The sequence below is a fragment of the Rhinopithecus bieti genome, unplaced genomic scaffold (assembly GCF_001698545.2).
Source record: "Rhinopithecus bieti isolate Rb0 unplaced genomic scaffold, ASM169854v2 scaffold_15796, whole genome shotgun sequence".
Classification (NCBI taxonomy): Eukaryota; Metazoa; Chordata; class Mammalia; order Primates; family Cercopithecidae; genus Rhinopithecus; species Rhinopithecus bieti.
Genome location: NW_016808858.1, coordinates 349,393 through 368,806, shown reverse-complemented (window position 1 = coordinate 368,806; position 19,414 = coordinate 349,393). Strand labels below are relative to the sequence as shown.

The 19,414-nt window shown below is 38.0% G+C and overlaps 1 protein-coding gene across 1 annotated transcript; it reads left to right on the top strand.

Moving 5' to 3' along the window:
• The first annotated feature begins 1,572 nt into the window (after positions 1-1,572).
• Positions 1,573-17,218, top strand: CTSC (cathepsin C). The gene is made up of 5 exons (XM_017887654.1): positions 1,573-1,814; positions 4,899-5,054; positions 10,210-10,325; positions 14,583-14,714; positions 16,309-17,218. The coding sequence occupies exons 1-5, from the start codon at positions 1,588-1,590 to the stop codon at positions 16,809-16,811; spliced, it is 1,134 nt and encodes a 377-aa protein (XP_017743143.1). The 5' UTR covers positions 1,573-1,587; the 3' UTR covers positions 16,812-17,218.
• The last annotated feature ends 2,196 nt before the right edge of the window (positions 17,219-19,414 follow it).

Here is a 19,414-nt window from a genome sequence, read left to right as displayed (position 1 = left end):
TATATAACATACTGAGTGGTGATTCCCAGGATTCAAGTCCAGTTTTTCTGGATTCGAAAGCCATACGTTTTTAACTCTTCCCCTAAGTATGATTTGGATTCAGAGAGTCAGATGCAATAAGGTAATTTTAACTTTAAGTGTAGTTTAGTCCACACATTTCTCTAAACTGGGGGTTGGCACACTATAAGCCTCTTTTTGTAAGTAAAGTTTTATTGAAACACAGCCTAGCTCATTCATTTATGTATTCCCTTTGCACCTTTTAGGTTGAGTAGTTGTGACTGAAGTCTTCTAGCCTGCAAGCCTAAAATGTTTACTATCTAGTCCTTCAAAAAGAAATTTGCCAACCTCTGCAAACAAGCGAAATAATGTGTATCAGAGTAGAGCAGGAGTCCACAAACTACAACCTCTGGAGCCAAAACCACCCTACTGCCTGGTTTTGTAAATAAAAGTTTTATAGAAATATAGTAAGTCAGAGCCTGAAATTGTCTGTGCCCAAATTCTCTCCTCAGAAATTTAGCATAGCATTTTCCCTTTCTGTCTCCCACATGCTACACAGCCATTCTGGATTATGTGCACCGCCTCCATGAGGAGATGTTCTAACGTGAGGGTGACTAGGCTCTGGAGCCAAAGCATCTTAGTTCAAATCCTGGAGCTGTTAAAATAATAGTTATTTTCAGTTCTAACACTGAAATAAGACAAAAGGCCATATGAGTGAAATAAAGTGTAAAGAATATATTTAACACTTAGGTTACTTTAGCTCCCTCATGATCAGAATATGCTAATAAATTGAGAGATTGACAGAAAAAAAGGATTCTGTTTCACTGTGGCTCACACCTGTAATCCCAGCACTTTGGGAGGCTGAGGCCGGTGGATCAGTTGTCTGGATTTCAAGACCGGTCTGGCCAACATGGCTAAACCCCATCTCTACTAAAAAATACAAAAATTAGCCAGGCGTCGTGGCAGGTGCCTTTAATCCCAGCTACTCGGGAGGTTGAGGCAAGAGAATCGCTTGAACCTGGGAGGTGCAAGTTGCAGTGAGCCAAGATCACAGCACTGCACTCCAGCCTGGGCGACACAGCAAGACTCCGCTGCTGGAAAAAAAAAGTTCATCATTTGTTCTTGTAGTTTCCTGGTGTGGACCTTGTCTCGGTGGAAAAGTGTAGTGTGATAGACTGAGGAGAATTCTATTTCTGCCACTTAACAGCCCTGTTGCCTTGGTAAGAGCTCCTTGTATCTGAGCTGAACTCCTTTTGTCCTTGGTAAAATGTGGTTACTATCATCTGCATCCTCATAGACTTCTTGTAAGGATAATGTGAAGTCACTTTAGAAAAATGCCTTGAATGTGCCAGATGCTGTTTTTTTGTTGTTGTTTGTTTTGTTTTGTTGTTTTGTTTTCCTTGGCCTTCATTCCTAGAAGTGTTTTGTTATATACATTTTGTTTGGTGGCCAAAATGCTAACCACAGAAAAGTTTGTATCTCTTCTTTTCTAGAATAATTCTTACAGTGTAACCTCTCAGGGTGAAGTTTTTGTTTTGATGGGCACAGGGTGAAAAGGGGCACATTTCCTGTGAATGAGAGCCATGGAAAATGGACCTGAAATTTGAAAACAGATTTTACTTGGTTTCCTTTTCCCTTATTTGTTTGCAGTATAAAGAAGAGGGCATCAAGGTGACCGTTTACTGCAATCAGACAATGACTGGGTGGGTGCATGATGTGCTGGGCCGAAACTGGGCTTGTTTCACCGGAAAGAAGGTGGGAACCGCCTCTGAGAATGTGTATGTGAACACAGCACATCTTAAGAATTCTCAGGAAAAGTGAGTTGCTACAAGTGAGATACACGTTTAATTTTGTTTTATAGTATGTATGAATATGTGTGTATATTTTTGGAATTTTAATTTGATTATACAAAATGTCTTTGGCTTAGAAATATTTGCCAGGCTATATAAAACCTTACTGAAAAAATAAACTGACCAATATAATTGAGAGTATTTTTTCAAAGTATTCCAAAAGTAATGGACCAATGATTTCTTTAAGTGAAATCATGTAATGGACCACAGAATTGCAAATTACTAATAAAGAAAAGCCATTTTACTTGTTGCCATGTAATAAGGGCATGTCGCATAGTACATGTAGATACATATATTTATGCTGCAACAAGTATAGGTGATACTAACTGGGCAACTTTTAAACAGGACCATAAATAACTGGAATCAAAGTTCTTAGTATTTATGCAGCCTGTTGGTTTGCCAGGGCTGCCATAACAAAGTACCACAGACCGGGTGGCTTAAGGAAGGTTGTTTTCTCACAATTTTGGAGGCTAAAAGTCCAAGATCGAGGTGTTGTCAGGTTTGGTTTCTTCCAAGGCCACACTCCTTGGCTTGCAGATGTCTGCCTGCTTACTGGGTCCCTAAACAGTCTTTTCTGACTGTCCTAATCTCCTCTTCTTATAAGGACATCGGTCATATTGGATTGGGACCCACCCATATGACCTAATTTTGCTTTAATTACCTCTTTAAAACTGTCTCCAAATACAGTCATATGGCTGCAATACAGGGGGTTAGAATTTCAACATACGACTTTTGGGGGGACACAATTCAGACTATAACCTGCAGTTAATGTTTACTGTTAAATTAAATCTATAACTAACTGTGAACCACACAAACAGGAGATTTCAAATAAGACTTTATTAGTTGTGGAAGGAAGAGATGAAATGTTGTTACCTTTTCTGTTTTATGTAGTTGTAAAAGCCACTAAAAATGTACATGTACAAATCATCCCAAGCCAGGCAACACTAGCAATGAATGACTGCAGCACAGAGGTAAGAGAGATGATTTAAAGGAGAATGGATTGTCTGCAAAAGTGCTGAACAAGATCTAGACTAATTCATCCCCTTCATTTTGAGTTTAGGTTTTAAATAGCTTTGTTTGGCTTGATCCTGGAGCTATGCATTTCCTTTTAACTTGTTTACTTTGCACCCTACCATTTAGGATATGCTATGTACTATTGTACTCTATTTGATATTCCAAATAGATAAATAAATTCTCATTTAATGAAGAAGCTCCCAACCAGAGTGCTCAGCACCTACATTGCCTCACCTGTGAAATGAGCATGTGGGACTGAATTGCCTTTGAGGTCTCTTTCAGCTCTTAATGATCTGTTATCCCATAGTAAGATACATTATTTTTAATCTCGTTGATCTTAAACACCAAAAATAATATTATTTAGGACGGAAGATGCTATTTTGTCATTACTTTAATGCACATATCAACACACGAGGTTTTGCTAGATGTTACGATAAAGCAAGGGAAACAGCAGGCTACTGCTCCTCAGGTATCTACAGTCAATGAGGTATTGACTCTCATTGTGGGAAAATATCTTAAAAGTATTTCATTTACAATTTAAAATATATTCTTTTGCCTAAGGAAACAATGAAACAACAATAACTTGTTTTTGTTATTGTGTTAGTGTAGTCATACATATGATACAGTTTTATAATCTGCTTGATAAAGGTACCTCTCCGGTTTTTTCACACTTTGTAACAAGTGGGAAAGAACTTCTTTGCAGCAAGTGGGAAAGACAAAAACATTAAAACATTATCAACCTGGTTGCACGTTTTTCTGATTATTTTCAGTGCTCTCAGGTTCTTAGACTATATCAAAATTCTCTCTCTACACACATGATTTATAACAGAAAGGAAACTTTGCAGTATGCCTAAAATGTTACTCAGGTTAATTATATCTTGCTTTGCATAGTTGAATGTTTATGGAAGTCTCAGATAGTGAGTCACTCTGAAACCACAGACTCTTTTTTAATAGTAATAATATGGTGAGTTCTATAACTCATAGCATCTAGCACACAGGTATGATAAATGTTTGAATTAAATGAATAATCAACTCCCTGAATTTTTCTGCTTTGTAAATATGCTCTTTGTGTGTTACGTCTATTTACATAAGTATCCAAGCATTTGGCACAAGGTGAACCAATGTGGCTCAGATTTTAATGTTATTGTTAATCACCTGGGGATCTTGTTAAAAGAAAAGAAAAATGCAGATTCTGATTCAGGTGATCTGCACTGAGCACCTAAAGTATGCATTTCTAAGAAACTTCTAGGTGTTGCTGCTGATATTGGTTCAAGAACTAAATTCTGAGTAACAAGTATAAGCCAAATGTCCATAAAGTATAATTCATTTTTGCATCATATGGTTATAATGCTTGCATGTTGTATATATGTTGCATACAGGTTTTGCTGTTCTCTTTTTTCATATTAAAAAGGTTATAAAGGTACACTGTAGAAACTGTAGGGATAGGGGAAAGCTGGGCATCTCATGCCACCACTCAGCGGTAACCGTGTTTGGCATTTTAAAAAATGCATTTATAGTGTGTGCGTGCGTGTGTGTGTGAGAGTGCGTGTGTGCATACATATGTATGTATATATTATACATATACATTAATATGCATATATACATATATTACTGTCCAAAAGTTGATACATTGATATGATTATGTATAAACTTTGATTTCTTCTTATATTTAATATAGTTGTGAACACTCTTCCATATCATTAAATAACTTTCTAGACATTTTTAATGAATATATTATATAGAAAATGAAATATTAATCTGTTCCTTATCTTAGAATATTTATTTCAGTTATTTACAATCTATTAGTAGTTTAAAAGTACTTCATGGAAAATCCTTATACATGCATCTTAGTTAACTTGAACTTTTATTTTTAGAGAAGACATGCCAGGCTCTTCTAGGCTATTGATATATATTGCCAGTTACCTTCCTGAAAGATTTTACCACTTTCCACTTAAGCACAGAGTGTGATGCCTGTTTTAATTACTCTGTTTACATCAGTAAAGACTATATCTGAAATGATCTCATTTTGGGGGACAGGTATTCTAATAGGCTCTACAAATATGACCCCAACTTTGTGAAAGCTATCAATGCCATTCAGAAGTCTTGGACTGCAACTACATACATGGAATATGAGACTCTTACCCTGGGAGATATGATTAAGAGAAGTGGTGGCCACAGTCGAAAAATCCCAAGGTAATAAAGCACACATTTTATCATTAATAAAAATATGAATGTTGAATACCATCCTCCCTCCTAACCAGTCCTACTGGTGTTGCTCACCATTTTATTGGTCATCCCAGTTGTAACTTTTTATGTGATCTGTTAACAATCTTTCTCTCCTACTGATACATATTCTGTCACTTTCCAAGTCCTATTTATGAGTTTTTCTTTCACATGTCTGTTGTTTCCATTGCCCCCTTTCCATTTTCTACACTCTGGCATGGAGCTTTGTCCTGTTTCCCCCATGCTATGGATTAGCCTTCTGCCTGTAACCGCCTGAGGGGTTCTTCCTGCTTGCCACATAAGGAAAGACCATGGCAATGTAGTAGAGAAAGAGCTTGAGAGACACTAGGCTGGCCACGCCACGTGGGGGATGGAGTTCATATTCAAATTATCTTGTCCAAAGCTCATAGGTAGGAGATGGAATTGAGTGAAGTAGGAAATATTAAAGCAGATATTATAGTCTGGCTGCCTGATTTTCATTAGCAGTTTTGTATATAAATTAGTTCTGTTCTAAGAATCCAGTGACATAATAGAAACTCTCAAAGATTCTTAGCTTGAGATATAGGGAGTCTGTGAAACTGCTGAAATTACAGACAACATTTATTTTTTATGAGCATTTCTGAATCTAGAGCTTTCACTAGATTTGTGAAGAATGTGGGCCAAAAGATTAAGAGCCAATCATGTGTCTTTTACTCAAAATGTTTGTAATTCTCACCTTTTATCCCCAAACTCCTTTTCTCTCTCTTCATTTTCACAGTGTTACTGGAAAGGGGTCCTGATCCAGACCCCAAGAAAGGGCTGTTGGATCTTGCGTAGGAAAGAATTTAGGGCGAGTCCTCAGTGCAAAGTGAAAGCAAGTTTATTGAGAAAGTAAAGGAATAAAAGAATGGCTACTCCATAGACAGAACAGCCCCGAGGGCAGCTGGTTGTCCATTTTTATGGTTATTTCTTGATTATATGCTAAGCAACGGATGGATTATTCATGCCTCCCCTTTTTAGACCATATAGGATAACTTCCTGACATTGTCATGGCATTCTTTTTTTTTTTTTTCCAGAGTCTCACTGTGTTGCCCAGGCTGGAGTGCAGTGGAGCAATCTCGGCTCACTACAACCTCCGCCTCCTGGGTTTAAATCATTCTCTTGCCTCAGACTCCCAAGTAGCTGGGACCACAGGTGTGAGCCACCATGCCCAACCAATTTTTGTATTTTTAGTTGAGACAGAGTTTCGCCATGTTGACCAGGCTGGTCTCAAACTCCTGACCTCAGAAGTTCCTCACTCTGGCCACCTCGGCCTCCCAAAGTGCTGAGATTACAGATGCGAGCCACCGCACCTGGTCTGTCATGGCATTCTTAAACTGTCTAGCGCTGGTGGGAGTGTAGCAGTGAGGAAGACCAAAGGTCACTCTCATCGCCCTCTTGGTGTTGGTGTGTTTTAGCTGGCTTCTTTGCTGCAACCTGTTCTATCAGCAAGGTCTTTATGACCTATATCTTGTGCTGACCTCCTATCTCATTCTGTGACTTAGAATGCCTTAACTGTCTGGGAATGCAGCCCAGTAGGTCTCAGCCTCATCTTACCCAGTTCCTATTCAGATGAAGTTGCTCTGGTTCAAACACCTTTGACAACAACATTAAGCCTCAGTTTTCACATTGCTTTTGTTTTGTTTGTGTGTGCAATGATGGGCAAATCTCCACCTTATGGGATGGTAGAAAAAAGGAACTTAATATTGAAATGACTGTTTTGTGCCAGATAATTGCTTTAAACTGTATCAGCATCTTATTTAGTCCTGTTGATGAGATGGATGTTATCTTCATAACAGCTGCCATTTTATTAAGGACTTACCAGAAAAAGGCACTGTTCTGAGCACTTGTTATCCATCATTACATTGAATTTTCATAACAACCTTTGAGGTAAGCATGATTATAACCACTTAAATAGAAGTTAACTGTAGTTTCGTATTGTTAGGTTCCTTGCCAAATGTTACACAGATAGTAAGTGATAAAATCATATGCCCTGAAATTACATTGCACTGCCAAACTTAAATTTCTTTTTTATCCTTTATATTCTTAGGTTTAAACAAGACAACTAGTTAAGACATACTGGATTTTGTCCACAGTTCCTGGCTCATAACTCCCATAGGCCTTGTTACTGTCTTTTAATGTTGGGGCACATTAGGCCTCAGAAAACAGAATCTCTCTCTCTCTCTTCTTCCGCCCTTCTCTCACCTGCCCAGGGCAGCACTCTCATCTTCCCTTGCCTTTCTGATCTTGGGTCATAGGACTTTCATTTCCAAAGATGTCCTGTGTCATACCCTAAAGGAAAGAATGCTGTTGAGAGAGGCTAAGAAGAATCGCAACAGACAGATCTGGCTGTGTTTACATCATACCCTTTTTGTCCAATCACATCTCTACATGGTTGTCAATTGTGCCTATTCAGTGTAGTCTCCATATAAGGCTCACAAAGACAGGGTGCAGAGAATTTCCAGATAACTGAACACGTGGAAGTTCCTGGAGGGTGCTGTGCTCAGGGAGGGCATGGAAGCTGTGTGCCCCTTCCCCCATACCTTGCCCTACTCATTTCTTCATCTGTTTCATTTGTAGTGTATTTTATAATAAACCAATAAACATTAGTTAGTATTTCTCTGCGTTCTGTGAGCCACTCTAGCAAAGTAATTGAACCCAAGAAGGGTGTCATAGCATCCCCACATTATAGCTGGTTGGTCAGAAGCACAGGTAAACAACCTAGGGCTTTCAATTGGCATTGGAAGTAGGGGGCTGTTTTGTGGGACGGAGCCCTCAACTGTGAGATCTGATGCCATCTCCAGGTACACAGTGTCAAAACTGGATTGGGGGACACCCAGCTAGTAGCCACTGTGAAAATAGTTGCTTGCTTGATGTGTGGGGAGAAACCCACATGCATTTGATCACAGAAGTCTTTTGTGTTGATAGTTGATAGTGTTCAGTGAGAGATTAAAAAAAAAAAACTGAGTTTCTTCTTCAACGTACTCTCTCAATGTGAAACCACAGAAACTATTTCTATTCAAAGATGGAAATAGTTTGCATCTTAGTTTTTATTTATATATCTTAGAAGAAGTGTCCAAGCTTTGTTTTTTCTCTCACCCCATATATAAAGTTACCTATATATGGGTATAGATTTTTATGATCCTTGATTATTTAGACTTTGTCCAGGTTGTATGTTTTATAGCGTTACTGGAACTTCTTTCTATTTGTTATAGTAATTTTTGTATGCATTATTTCTCTTAACATTGTCTTCCATATTGTTAATGACCATCTCATATTTATCTCTGTATCATGTATATCTTCAACCAATGTGACTGGTTTAGGAGAAAAAAATTAGTGAACAATTAACTAGCGTTTCTCTAGTCTATACAATTGTCAGGGTTACAGTTGCTATTCTTGAAGAAATCATTGTTGTTTTTCTCTTTGTTTCATCTCAGTTCCATTTTGTCATGTATTCTTAACCTGTGTTATATATAAGAGAAGTTGTGAGAGACAGGACCACTTGTGGATAGATGCAGAGGGCATGAAGTAGCCCAGAAAGAATCTTTGCCATTGACTAAATTTTAGCCTAGTAAAAAACATCTGGTAACCACTGAAAAACTAGAACAGTTTGATATGACAATGCCCAGTTGAATAAGAAATTCAAGTAGTTTATAGTAACAAAAAATAATTTTTACCACATTGTGACTGTAGTGCCCTAACAAAAAATTTGAAGGAGCAGAGAGAGAGGAAGTGAGTTTTCGCTGGGGGCTGGTGAGGGGAGGCTACTTTATGAGCAGTTTTAAAAATTAGAAGTTAGGGAAAAAATCTTAGGGGAGTTTTAAGTGGTGAGTAACAGGCACTTGAGGTTACAGGAGCAGCAGCATAAAGACATAGAACAGAGAGGCCATTTGGCAGTCTTCGGGAAACTCCGAGAAGTCGAATGTGTCTAATGCTGTGGTGTGTTTCTCTCTCTCTCTCTCTCTCTCTCTCTATGTGTGAAATCGCTAATATAGAGAAGCTGTTAGAACAATTTTCTCACTTGCCAAAAATGTCTGTTCATTCATGGGCCTAGGCAACTCTCCTTTATGTGTCTTACAGCCCAACACTATCATATAAGGTGTGGTTCTATAATGAAACAGTTTTATCTGTTGTTTACGGAGCTAGTCAGCCTATGTTATGCTTATATTACTGGTTGAGGGTGTCCAGGTTCTTGGCGTTTTGAACAAAGAATTGGACAAAATGTACAAATAAAGCAAGGAAAGAATGAAGCAACAAAAGCAGAGATTTGTTGAAAATGAAAGCACACTCCACAGGATGGGAGTGGGCCTAAGTAAATGACTCAAGGCCCTCGTTACAGAATTTTCTGGGGTTTCAATACCCTCTAGAGGTTTTCCATTGGTTACCTGGTGTATGCCCTATGTAAGTGAAGAGGGTGGAGTATACTTACAAAGTCATTTACTCGGTATGGGCCCTGTGTTAATGGAGAGGATGTTACTCCTGGGAGTTGTGGCCTGTGTAAATGCAGAGGATGAAGTGAAGTTACAAAGCGGTTCACATTCCTGCCACTGCTGAAGTGTTGCCATTTTATTTAGTTCTAGGAAGTCAGCATGAATTGGCTTTATGTTCCCTGTCTCCAGACACTATTCTCTTGCCTCACATAGACCTTGTTTTTCCTTTGCCAACTTCACTTCTTTTACAGCCACCCCACTACCAATGTGTCTGTCTCCTAAGTCAAACATCGGTGATTCCTCTGTTTTTTCTAAACCCTTCTTATGTCTTCTACTTCTCATCTCTTTCTTGGTCAAAAATCTTTCAAAAGTGAGTAAGAATGCAGCTATTCAGGCAAACTAAAAATAACATCATAGTGATATACAAAGCCAGTGTGATTTCACAAGGGAAAATTATCAATACTAGATAGTGAAAAAGAAACAATGAATGAAAGCCATTTACACAACTCTGTTGTATAATTGACACATTGAATCACTCATAGAACAAGTGCTCTTTGGGTCTGAATCTAGATCCTAGCTAGTCTGGTAGCTGAAATCATAGAATTATAACAGAGTTTAGAAAATCATCCTCAAATGAAAGATTGTATGTTGATATCAAATGTGTATTTCCTTTCTAGGCCCAAACCTGCACCACTTACTGCTGAAATACAGCAAAAGATTTTGCATTTGCCAACATCTTGGGACTGGAGAAATGTTTACGGTATCAATTTTGTCAGTCCTGTTCGAAACCAAGGTAAAAAAGAATTCTAAGTTTTTTATTAATTTATTCTGAACTATTTATTGAACATTTGCTCTGTGATGGATTTGGGGGATACCTAGATGGAATGGGCATGATCCCCTTATTACAGAAATAGAAAATAGGTGGCCTATGAATTATTCTTTCCTTTTATATCCACAGCAGACTTTGGTAAAAAATTTTCTTTTCAACTGAGCTTAGCATTTCTTCAGTACTTTTCTCAGTATATTTTCCAGGTAGCTAGTGACAATCAGAGTGATATGTGAGACAAACTCATTTGCCCTCCTAGTAGGAAAGATTCTAGTAGAAGCAAAGAATTGTGTACCATTCTGCAAGTGGTTTGTTGGAATCTTTGTTTGCTATCTATCTCTCTATTCCCCCACCCCCATTAATTTAGTCATTAATTACTACATGAACCCATAAAATAAATCCTTAAATTATTTTCCTGGTAGACTTTTTGAGCTGTGTAAGGACCTTTCAATTCACTTTACATTAAAATATGACATGTGATGGTAAGTATTAACCCAGCTTCCTGAGTGATGGCATGAGGGCAGAGCTCAGGTTCATGAAAATATTCCTATCATTGAGTTTTACCAGTAATTTTCAGAAATTTGATAACATTTGATTTCATAACATGTCCTCTAACTGCACTTGATAGCAAATTATTTTTTTATCCTGAGTTTTAGCCCACAATGACTTGGAGAATCTATGCAATACTATACTCAGGTTTATTACTTCTAAGCTCATTTTGAAGATAATACTACCCATGACTGATTTGTTACTATAAAATAGGTTTAGTATTTGCTATCTGGAAATATTCTGATTAGTGTCTCCTGGGAGGATTATAAATTTAGAGTACCCAAAGATAAACTGTTGTTTCCCTTTCGTGAAATTGTAGTGATAATCAGTCTCTGCCATGTCTCATTTTCATCACTTGCCCTTCAGGCTCCCATCTCACTGAATTCTTGCAGTGTTCTGAATGTTGAGAGTCCCAAGTAGGTCTTATAACAGCCAGTGAGCAACATTTCTCTTCTTCATCAGACACCAAGGGTCTCATCTCTTTGTTTTTCTACCAGTTATTCTGGGCTCTTCAGCTCTAAAGAAAGTATAGGTCCTGAAATATTTCCCTACCTTCTCAGTTTCCTGCGAAGGCTTCCTTGGAAAGTGGGATTGGAAATAAGATAAATTTGAAGATAATTGAGAAATGAATGCAAAGTGAAATTGAAGGGTCCATGTTAAGAGATTGCAAGTTACGCTATCACCAACTAGATTTTTTATGTCTGTTTGAGAGGATTAATTAATAGTGCATATCATGTGTTGACTTGATCATTGAGGTCCTGGCACATGGTTAGCATTGCTGTAATGTGAGCTACTGATATTGTAGTGTTGCTTCTGGTGTTGTTACCAGAACATCTAAAATGTGTTAGGATTTTTTTTAATGGCAGAGGAAATAAAGACTAATATGACATAGTCCTTGTCCTGGTGATTTACAGTTTAGCAAGACATACAAGCAAAACACTAAAATATGGTAACTACTTTAATAAAGCATTTTTTAAGTTCACTGGTAACATAAGAGATGGTAGAAAAGTTTAGCAAACCCTTCCCAAAAGATATGATTGACAAGTTATATGAGATAATAATTCAGGTAAAGGAAATTAGACTTTCTAAAGCCAAATTATTTGACATTGGTTTTCATAGACCTTGGTAAAAGCTATTATTTTCTCCAGTGTTCTTTATTCTCTGTTATAAATAAGATTTGTACAGAGAAATGGCAATTTCAAAACAGAGGGCTTTGATGGATTAATTGCTTCTGAATTGATCCCTCATCTACAGTATCTTGTCAGGTACTTGAGAAAATAATGTACTTAGAGGTTCCTCTTTTGACTTTCTTTTGGTATTCTATATTGTAAGTTGGGGAAAAAAGTATTTTCTCTTCCTGCTAATTGGGCTACTTGAAAATTCCCACCAACTTTGCCAATACCAGTGTTCTGTATAACCCAGAATTTCAGAATTAGCTGCAATTAAGGGAATTCACAGCTTTTCTCTAGTCAGAGAGCAAACTGAAATTAAAGAAAAAAGAAATAGTGGGAGGACAAATGAGGTTTTACCTTTACACTTGGAAACAGATTTAAGAACAAGCCTTATAGCTAGATTTATTAATACTTTGAGGTATGAGGGGGAAGAGAAGCTTAGAAATAGGGCAGAATGGGCTTTCTTTGTTCTTCTCCCAGCTATACTGTTTTATTTATTATTATATTTTAAGAGAGAAGGGAAGTGTTTCTCCTGGGTCACATTTACTAGGAAATACAGAGTGTTTTCATAATGCGTAAAGCCTAGTCCATTTCAGTCTTGTTTCAAAATGCTGTTTATACTATTTGAGCAGGAAGGCAGAGACCTTAAACTGCTCCACCCAATTCATTTTACACAAAAGATAAAAAAAAAAAAAAAAAAAAAAAAAAAAAAAAACAGTGTCAAAAGGTCAAGCGCACAGTGTTGCACAATCAATGAGAGGCAAAATAAGAGAAGAGGGAAAATAAAAGAAAAAAAAGAATCCTGACTCCTGAGTTCTAGTGCAGCATGTTCTTCACTGGTGGAAGGTACTGCTGAATATAGTTATACCATATGAAAATAACACTATCTATTTGAGATTGTAGAAATTTGATTACTGCAGAGCTCTGGCTGGACTAGAATCACTTCTTATTCTTTATTGCATTGCAGTATTCTTAAGAGATAAATGGCTCTTTTAGAATCAGATTGGCCTTGGCTGTTGAAATGAGGCATTAATTCCCTTGGTAACTGACACATTCTTACAAGTCAGGGGCCTGATGAAGGTTATCTTTTTCCCTTGTTCCTGTGATTGCTCTGTAAATAGAACACATTCGGAGCCCTTGAATGCACTTGTGGCCTGTCCCTCCCACAGTGATCGATGGTTAGATAATGAGAATTTAATGACCAGTACTGAGAGAGATTATTTCCATGGCTGCTATGGGCCGAGAAAGCTGGACGGTCAGAAAGGGACCCTTTCCAGACTCTCCTGGGATGTGTTATTTTTTTTGACATTGGTTTCCTTTCATGAGGCGCCAAGGTGTATTTGTAAGTTGTCCAGTGTTGCACAACTAATGAGGGGCAAAACAAGAAAGCAGGAAAAAAAACAAACAAACAAGAATCCTCACTCCTAGTTCAGTGTGTTCTTCACTGTTGGAAGGTACTGCTGAACATAGTTATATGTTCAGTGTGCAATGTACAATGTTGACATTTTTCATTTGAAGGATGGGTCCTATAGATGTATCATCTGCATGGTTTTGAAAACAAAAGATATAAGCTAATTTTGCTCTGTCTAGTGACTATGAGACAGGCAGAGAAAATCTGAACATTGGTTAAAGTAGACATGGATCCATAAATTGAAAAGGACACTAATCCTGCCTTAGGAGACAGTAAGGCACTTGTCCCTGCTGTTAGCTGTGTGTCCTTGGACAGCTCATTGCTTCTTTCTGAGCCACCTTTACATGTTATCAAGTGAGCCGACTATACACTAGATGAATTCACAGGGCCTTCTTCCAAGTGATTTTCTAATCTTCATAATTTAGATAATCTCTCAGTAGGAAAACAGTGTATAATATGGTCAATCTGAGATTTTTAGGGGGAGAATTTTAGGGAACATCAGAAATGGCAGTAGTTAAAAGGAAACAGGGCTCAGACTGATTTCTGTTTATAACTTCACGTGGTAGAAGGGATGAGAGTTCTCTCTGGAGCTTTTTGTATTAGGTCACTAATCCCAAAGGCCCCACCTCCTAAGACCATCACTTTGGGGATTGGGGTTTCAACATGATTTTGGAGGGACATAAACCTTCATCTCATTGCATTAGAGGTATTTGAAAGCTCAGCTCACATGTATTCCTCCACAGTTTTCTCCCAACCTGATGGCTTTTAATGTTGCAGACATAAATCCTTTCATCATTATCAAGAATATTGCCAAAAACTTCTCAGAAATTGTGAGGGGATTTTTTAGTTTCTAAAATATTCTCAAAGAAAATCCCATGTACTAATGTTTGCCTTTTGATGAAAAAAGATGAAGTCTTAATGATTGCCTTAATAAGCTCAACAATGCTTGTTAGTTGAGTCTTCTTATTGTGCTGATCCTTATAAACAACATTCAGTATAAGCATTAATATATGTGATTCACTAAGGTTTCTGTATGATTTTCTGTGAGGCTTCAGATGGCTCCTGGATTATATGTCTTTTTTTCATCTCCAGCATCCTGTGGCAGCTGCTACTCATTTGCTTCTGTGGGTATGCTAGAAGCGAGAATCCGTATACTAACCAACAATTCTCAGACCCCAATTCTGAGCCCTCAGGAGGTCGTGTCTTGCAGCCAGTATGCTCAAGGTAAGTGTTGCATTTCAGATACCATTTATGAGCTATTTACCTGTGTGGAGCTGGCTGTTGTTGGCAAAGGCAAAAGGATGGTGCAGTAAAGAGAGCACAGTGTCTATGGTCAGAAAACCCGGGTGCAACTCTGGCCCTATAACTTATTAATGGATGGTTTCTCATGGAATTCACTGTACCATCTACCAAAATGTCAATAGTTACTATATATTCAGTGAGCTCTGCCTCTTACATATATTGCCTAACAATGCTCAAAACTCTGAGTAGTAGTAAGTATAATCCCTATTTATGGACGGGGAACAGGAACAAAGAAATTTTTCTAATAATTTGGAGGTCTCACAGCCTTTAGCATTGGAGTTTCGCTTCTAATTATCGCCTCCAAAACCCAACTTTTTTTAAAACCATACTAACACTGGTTTCCCTCTGGGAGAATTTTAAAATTCTGTACTTAGGGCTGGGCACAGTGGCTCATGCTTATAACCCCAGCACTTTGGGAGACTGAGATGGGTGAATCTCTTGAGTCCTGGAGTTTGAGACCAGCCTGGGCAACATGGCAAAACCCCATCTGTATTAAAAATACAAAAAATTAGCTGGGCTTGGTGGCGTGTGCTTGAGAATCACTTGAGCCCGGGAGGTCAAGGCTGCAGTAAGCTGATATCATGCCACTGCACTCCAGCCTGGGCAATTGGAGTGAGGCCCTGTTACGAAAAAAAAAAAAAAATCTGTACTTAGGCTTTCAGATCAGGCTGTATATAATGTATGTCAAAAACACAGCTATAATTGATTGAGGGAGAAACATTACCATTTTAAAGATTTATGCTGTCAAGCCCAGATTTGGCCACTAGGAATTTCCCAGCTCACCACTGAAACTGCTGATGAGTGATTATTTGCCAGTGAGCCTTTCATTCTTTCTAAAATACGTAATACTAGTTGTGACTTGTAGGCTATAGGGGCTATAGTATATAAGACAATCTTTATCCTCATGAAGCTTACAGTTAAGTGAGAGATAGAGATTAAATAATTATAACAGTGTGAAGAAGAGTGAAGAAAAAGTACAGAGTTATGGATATATATAATAGGGTCAGGACTGCAGGAGGAAGGTAAGAAAGACATTTCAGCAAGAGGTTGTCAGGGAAAAGACTTGCTTGAGAAAGAGCTGAGGTGTGGGGTCTGGCTGCTTAGCAATGACCATAATACATAACTTTTGCTATTTTTACATGAAGTAACTAATTTAACCCTATGAGGAAAGTACTACTACCATCTAGATTTTACAGGTAAGTAAGCAGAGATACAGAGAAGTTATACTCTTCACACAGCTTTGGCTTTAAACCTATGTAGGCTTCAGAGCCTCCCCACTTAACCACTTTGCTATTGCTACACCCATGTTAGGTGCTAAGTAGATATCTGTTAAGTAGAAGGGGGATGAAAAGATAGTTAGCTAGCTGGAAAATGGATGGATGAATGAAATGACGCTTAAGCTAAGAACAACTTTCGAGGTAACATGCAAAGAATAATGGAGCAAAAAAGAAAAACATAGAAAATGGGATAATCCTTTTTCTACTAAGGGGTAACCATGTGTGTTGTTCATCTTCAGGCTGTGAAGGCGGCTTCCCATACCTCACTGCAGGAAAGTACGCCCAAGATTTTGGGCTGGTGGAAGAAGCTTGCTTCCCTTACACAGGCACTGATTCTCCATGCAAAATGAAGGAAGACTGCTTTCGTTATTATTCCTCTGAGTACCACTATGTGGGAGGTTTCTATGGAGGCTGCAATGAAGCCCTGATGAAGCTTGAGTTGGTCTCTCATGGGCCCTTGGCGGTTGCTTTTGAAGTCTATGATGACTTCCTCCACTACCAAAATGGGATCTACCACCACACTGGTCTACGAGACCCTTTCAACCCCTTTGAGCTGACTAATCACGCTGTTCTGCTTGTGGGCTATGGCACTGACTCAGCCTCTGGGATGGATTACTGGATTGTTAAAAACAGCTGGGGCACCAGCTGGGGTGAAGATGGCTACTTCCGGATCCGCAGAGGAACGGATGAGTGTGCAATTGAGAGCATAGCAGTGGCAGCCACACCAATTCCTAAATTGTAGGGTATGTCTCCCAGTATTTCATAATGATCTGCACCAGTTGTAAAAGGGAATTGATATATTCACAGACTGGAGACTTTCAGCAGCAATTTCAGAAGCTTACAAATAGATTCCTATGAAGATTTTTGTCTTTAGAATTAAAACTGCCCTCACTTTTAATATACCTTTCAATCACCCACTGGCCACTTTTTTCTAAGTATCCAATTAAGTGGGAATATTCTGGAAGATGGTCAGCTATGAAGTAATAGAGTTTGTTTAATCATTTGTAATTCAAACAGATGCTATATTTTTTAAAATCAATGTGAAAACATAGACTTATTTTTTAATTGTACCAATCACAAGAAAATAATGTCAATAATTATCAAAACTTTCAAAATAAATGCTCATGTTTTTAAAATAAAGTTTTAAAATATAGAGTTTATGTTTACTTCAGTTAATTTTTATCATTGACTCAGTAAGATTCACTTATGTTACCTATGTAAGCACTTATTTAAGAAGAAAAAACGTTTGAAGATATTTCAATTAAAAACAAAAGTATGAACCTTTATGACAGGGGATATACTCAGATAATGCCTAGTGAATCCTAAGATTATCCTTGGATATTTGATGAGTCAGAGACCTCAGAGAAAAAAATAAGAGTTTTGACAAAATCTGGATATTGGTGAAATTATTCTATGATGTGTATCTTGTATTTGGGAGTATTGGTTAGTTTTCAGTAGGTGAGCAATAATAGCTTAATGAGTGAAATACTAGCAGCTTAGATTTAAATAGATTTTTGGAATCTCCCAGAGATATTTCACAGTGGATATGAAACCTCTATGCTAAGTAACATATGCCTTCTCCTAGAAATTATGTGACAGGAGAATAAGGCAGTCAGAGCTCTGAAACATGAACATGGACCACAGCCTTATCGAGCTGGAAAGGACCATAATGATCATGTAATTTAACCTCTTTGTACAGAGACTCAACTTAGAGGACAAGTGATGTGTCTAAGGTCACATAGCTGGCAAGTGATGGAGTCATGCTTAAAACCTAGATCTTCGAAACCGAGTTCTCCTTGAGCACCTTCAAGCACTGAATCTCAGCATTTCCCACCAGAGTGTCTGCAATCACCAGGGATACTAGCTGCATACTTGGAAATTTCACCTTACCATTCTGAGTTTCAGAGTTTTGTGTGAAACCCACGTATTTTCTGCATTAAAATTCACTACAATGATGTTTTTACCTTCCTTGAACTCCAGTAGGGCTCCAGGAGTATACACCATTTAAAGTTTGGCTTCCTGGACCTCCTGGCATGCTGCCACATACCTTTGATCTTTTCACCACATGGAGGCACAGAAACAGCACTGGAAGGCACAGCCAGGGTTGGAATCATTGGAAGGCCTCCAAGGAGATGAGATACGGTTTCTTTTTATTGTTACTGATTGAATGTAATTTCCATCCTATTTTGTGCCCAGCCTCACTGCTATGTGAACATATAAACAGATTTTTAAATCAAGCGTAAATATTTTTTTTCACTAAAATTCATGAAGTTCATCTGTCAGTTTAACAAACACAATTCTATTTAACATGTAAGCATGAATTTATTCTCTAGTTTTCCAGTTGGACAGCAGTCGGCTGACACATGGGAACAACTCATCATGATGTAGAGTGCCTGTGATTTTGCACTATTTTATGAGGGCCCTGACTGGCTCTTAAGCAAATAAATTCATTGCTGGTGTCATTCATTAAATACTTTAGGAAATATTAAATCGCTAAGTACTGGTGTGAACCTAACTGTCATGGAAGTCAGATCATACAACATGTTTACTTGAAGACAAGCAATGATTTGAAGAGGCCCTAAGTTTTCAGAGATTATGAGAGGGATTGCCCAGAATAAGAACTTAAGATAGACTACATTTCAACTTGGATTTATCTCCTGTCGAAGTCTGCTTTTCATGTTTCTCTATGACAGAAAGATCATTTATATCATCCATGTTGCAGATTTCATCAAATACAGGGACTAAATGGAACATTAGGGTTCCACAAACCATGCGATTAGACTATTAAGCTGTACAGAAAGCAGGTGGTGTCAGTATCTGGAACTTTTTGTATCAATGCTTAATAGAACACATACTCAGAGTCTTTTAACAAATGGAACTCTAGAAAAAAAAATGAGATGGGAACGCTGGCTAACCTCCCCAAAGACATTCCCAGAAAATCTACAAGGATTGTCTACATGGATGATGCCACAGGTCACAAAGAAGAAAAATAATATTTAGCCGGGCAGTCTAACACAAGCATAATATTGACTCTGGAGCCATAGTGCCTGGATAAGAGTTCTGGCTCTGTATCTTATTAGCCATGAAACCTTACACAGTTTCCTTATCCTACCTGTTTTCTTTTCTTTTGTTTTCTTTTCTTTTTTCTTTTTTTCTTTTCTTCTCTTTTCTTTCCTTCCTTCCTTCTTCCTTTCCTTCCTTCCTTCTTCCTTTCCTTTCCTTTTCCTTCCTTCCTTCTCCTTCCTTCCCTTCCTTCTTCTCTTCTCTGTAAAAACAGAGAAAGTGGCGTAGATATCTCTCACTGTCTGAATTTTTTACTTTTTTTTTTTTTTTTTTTTTTTTTTT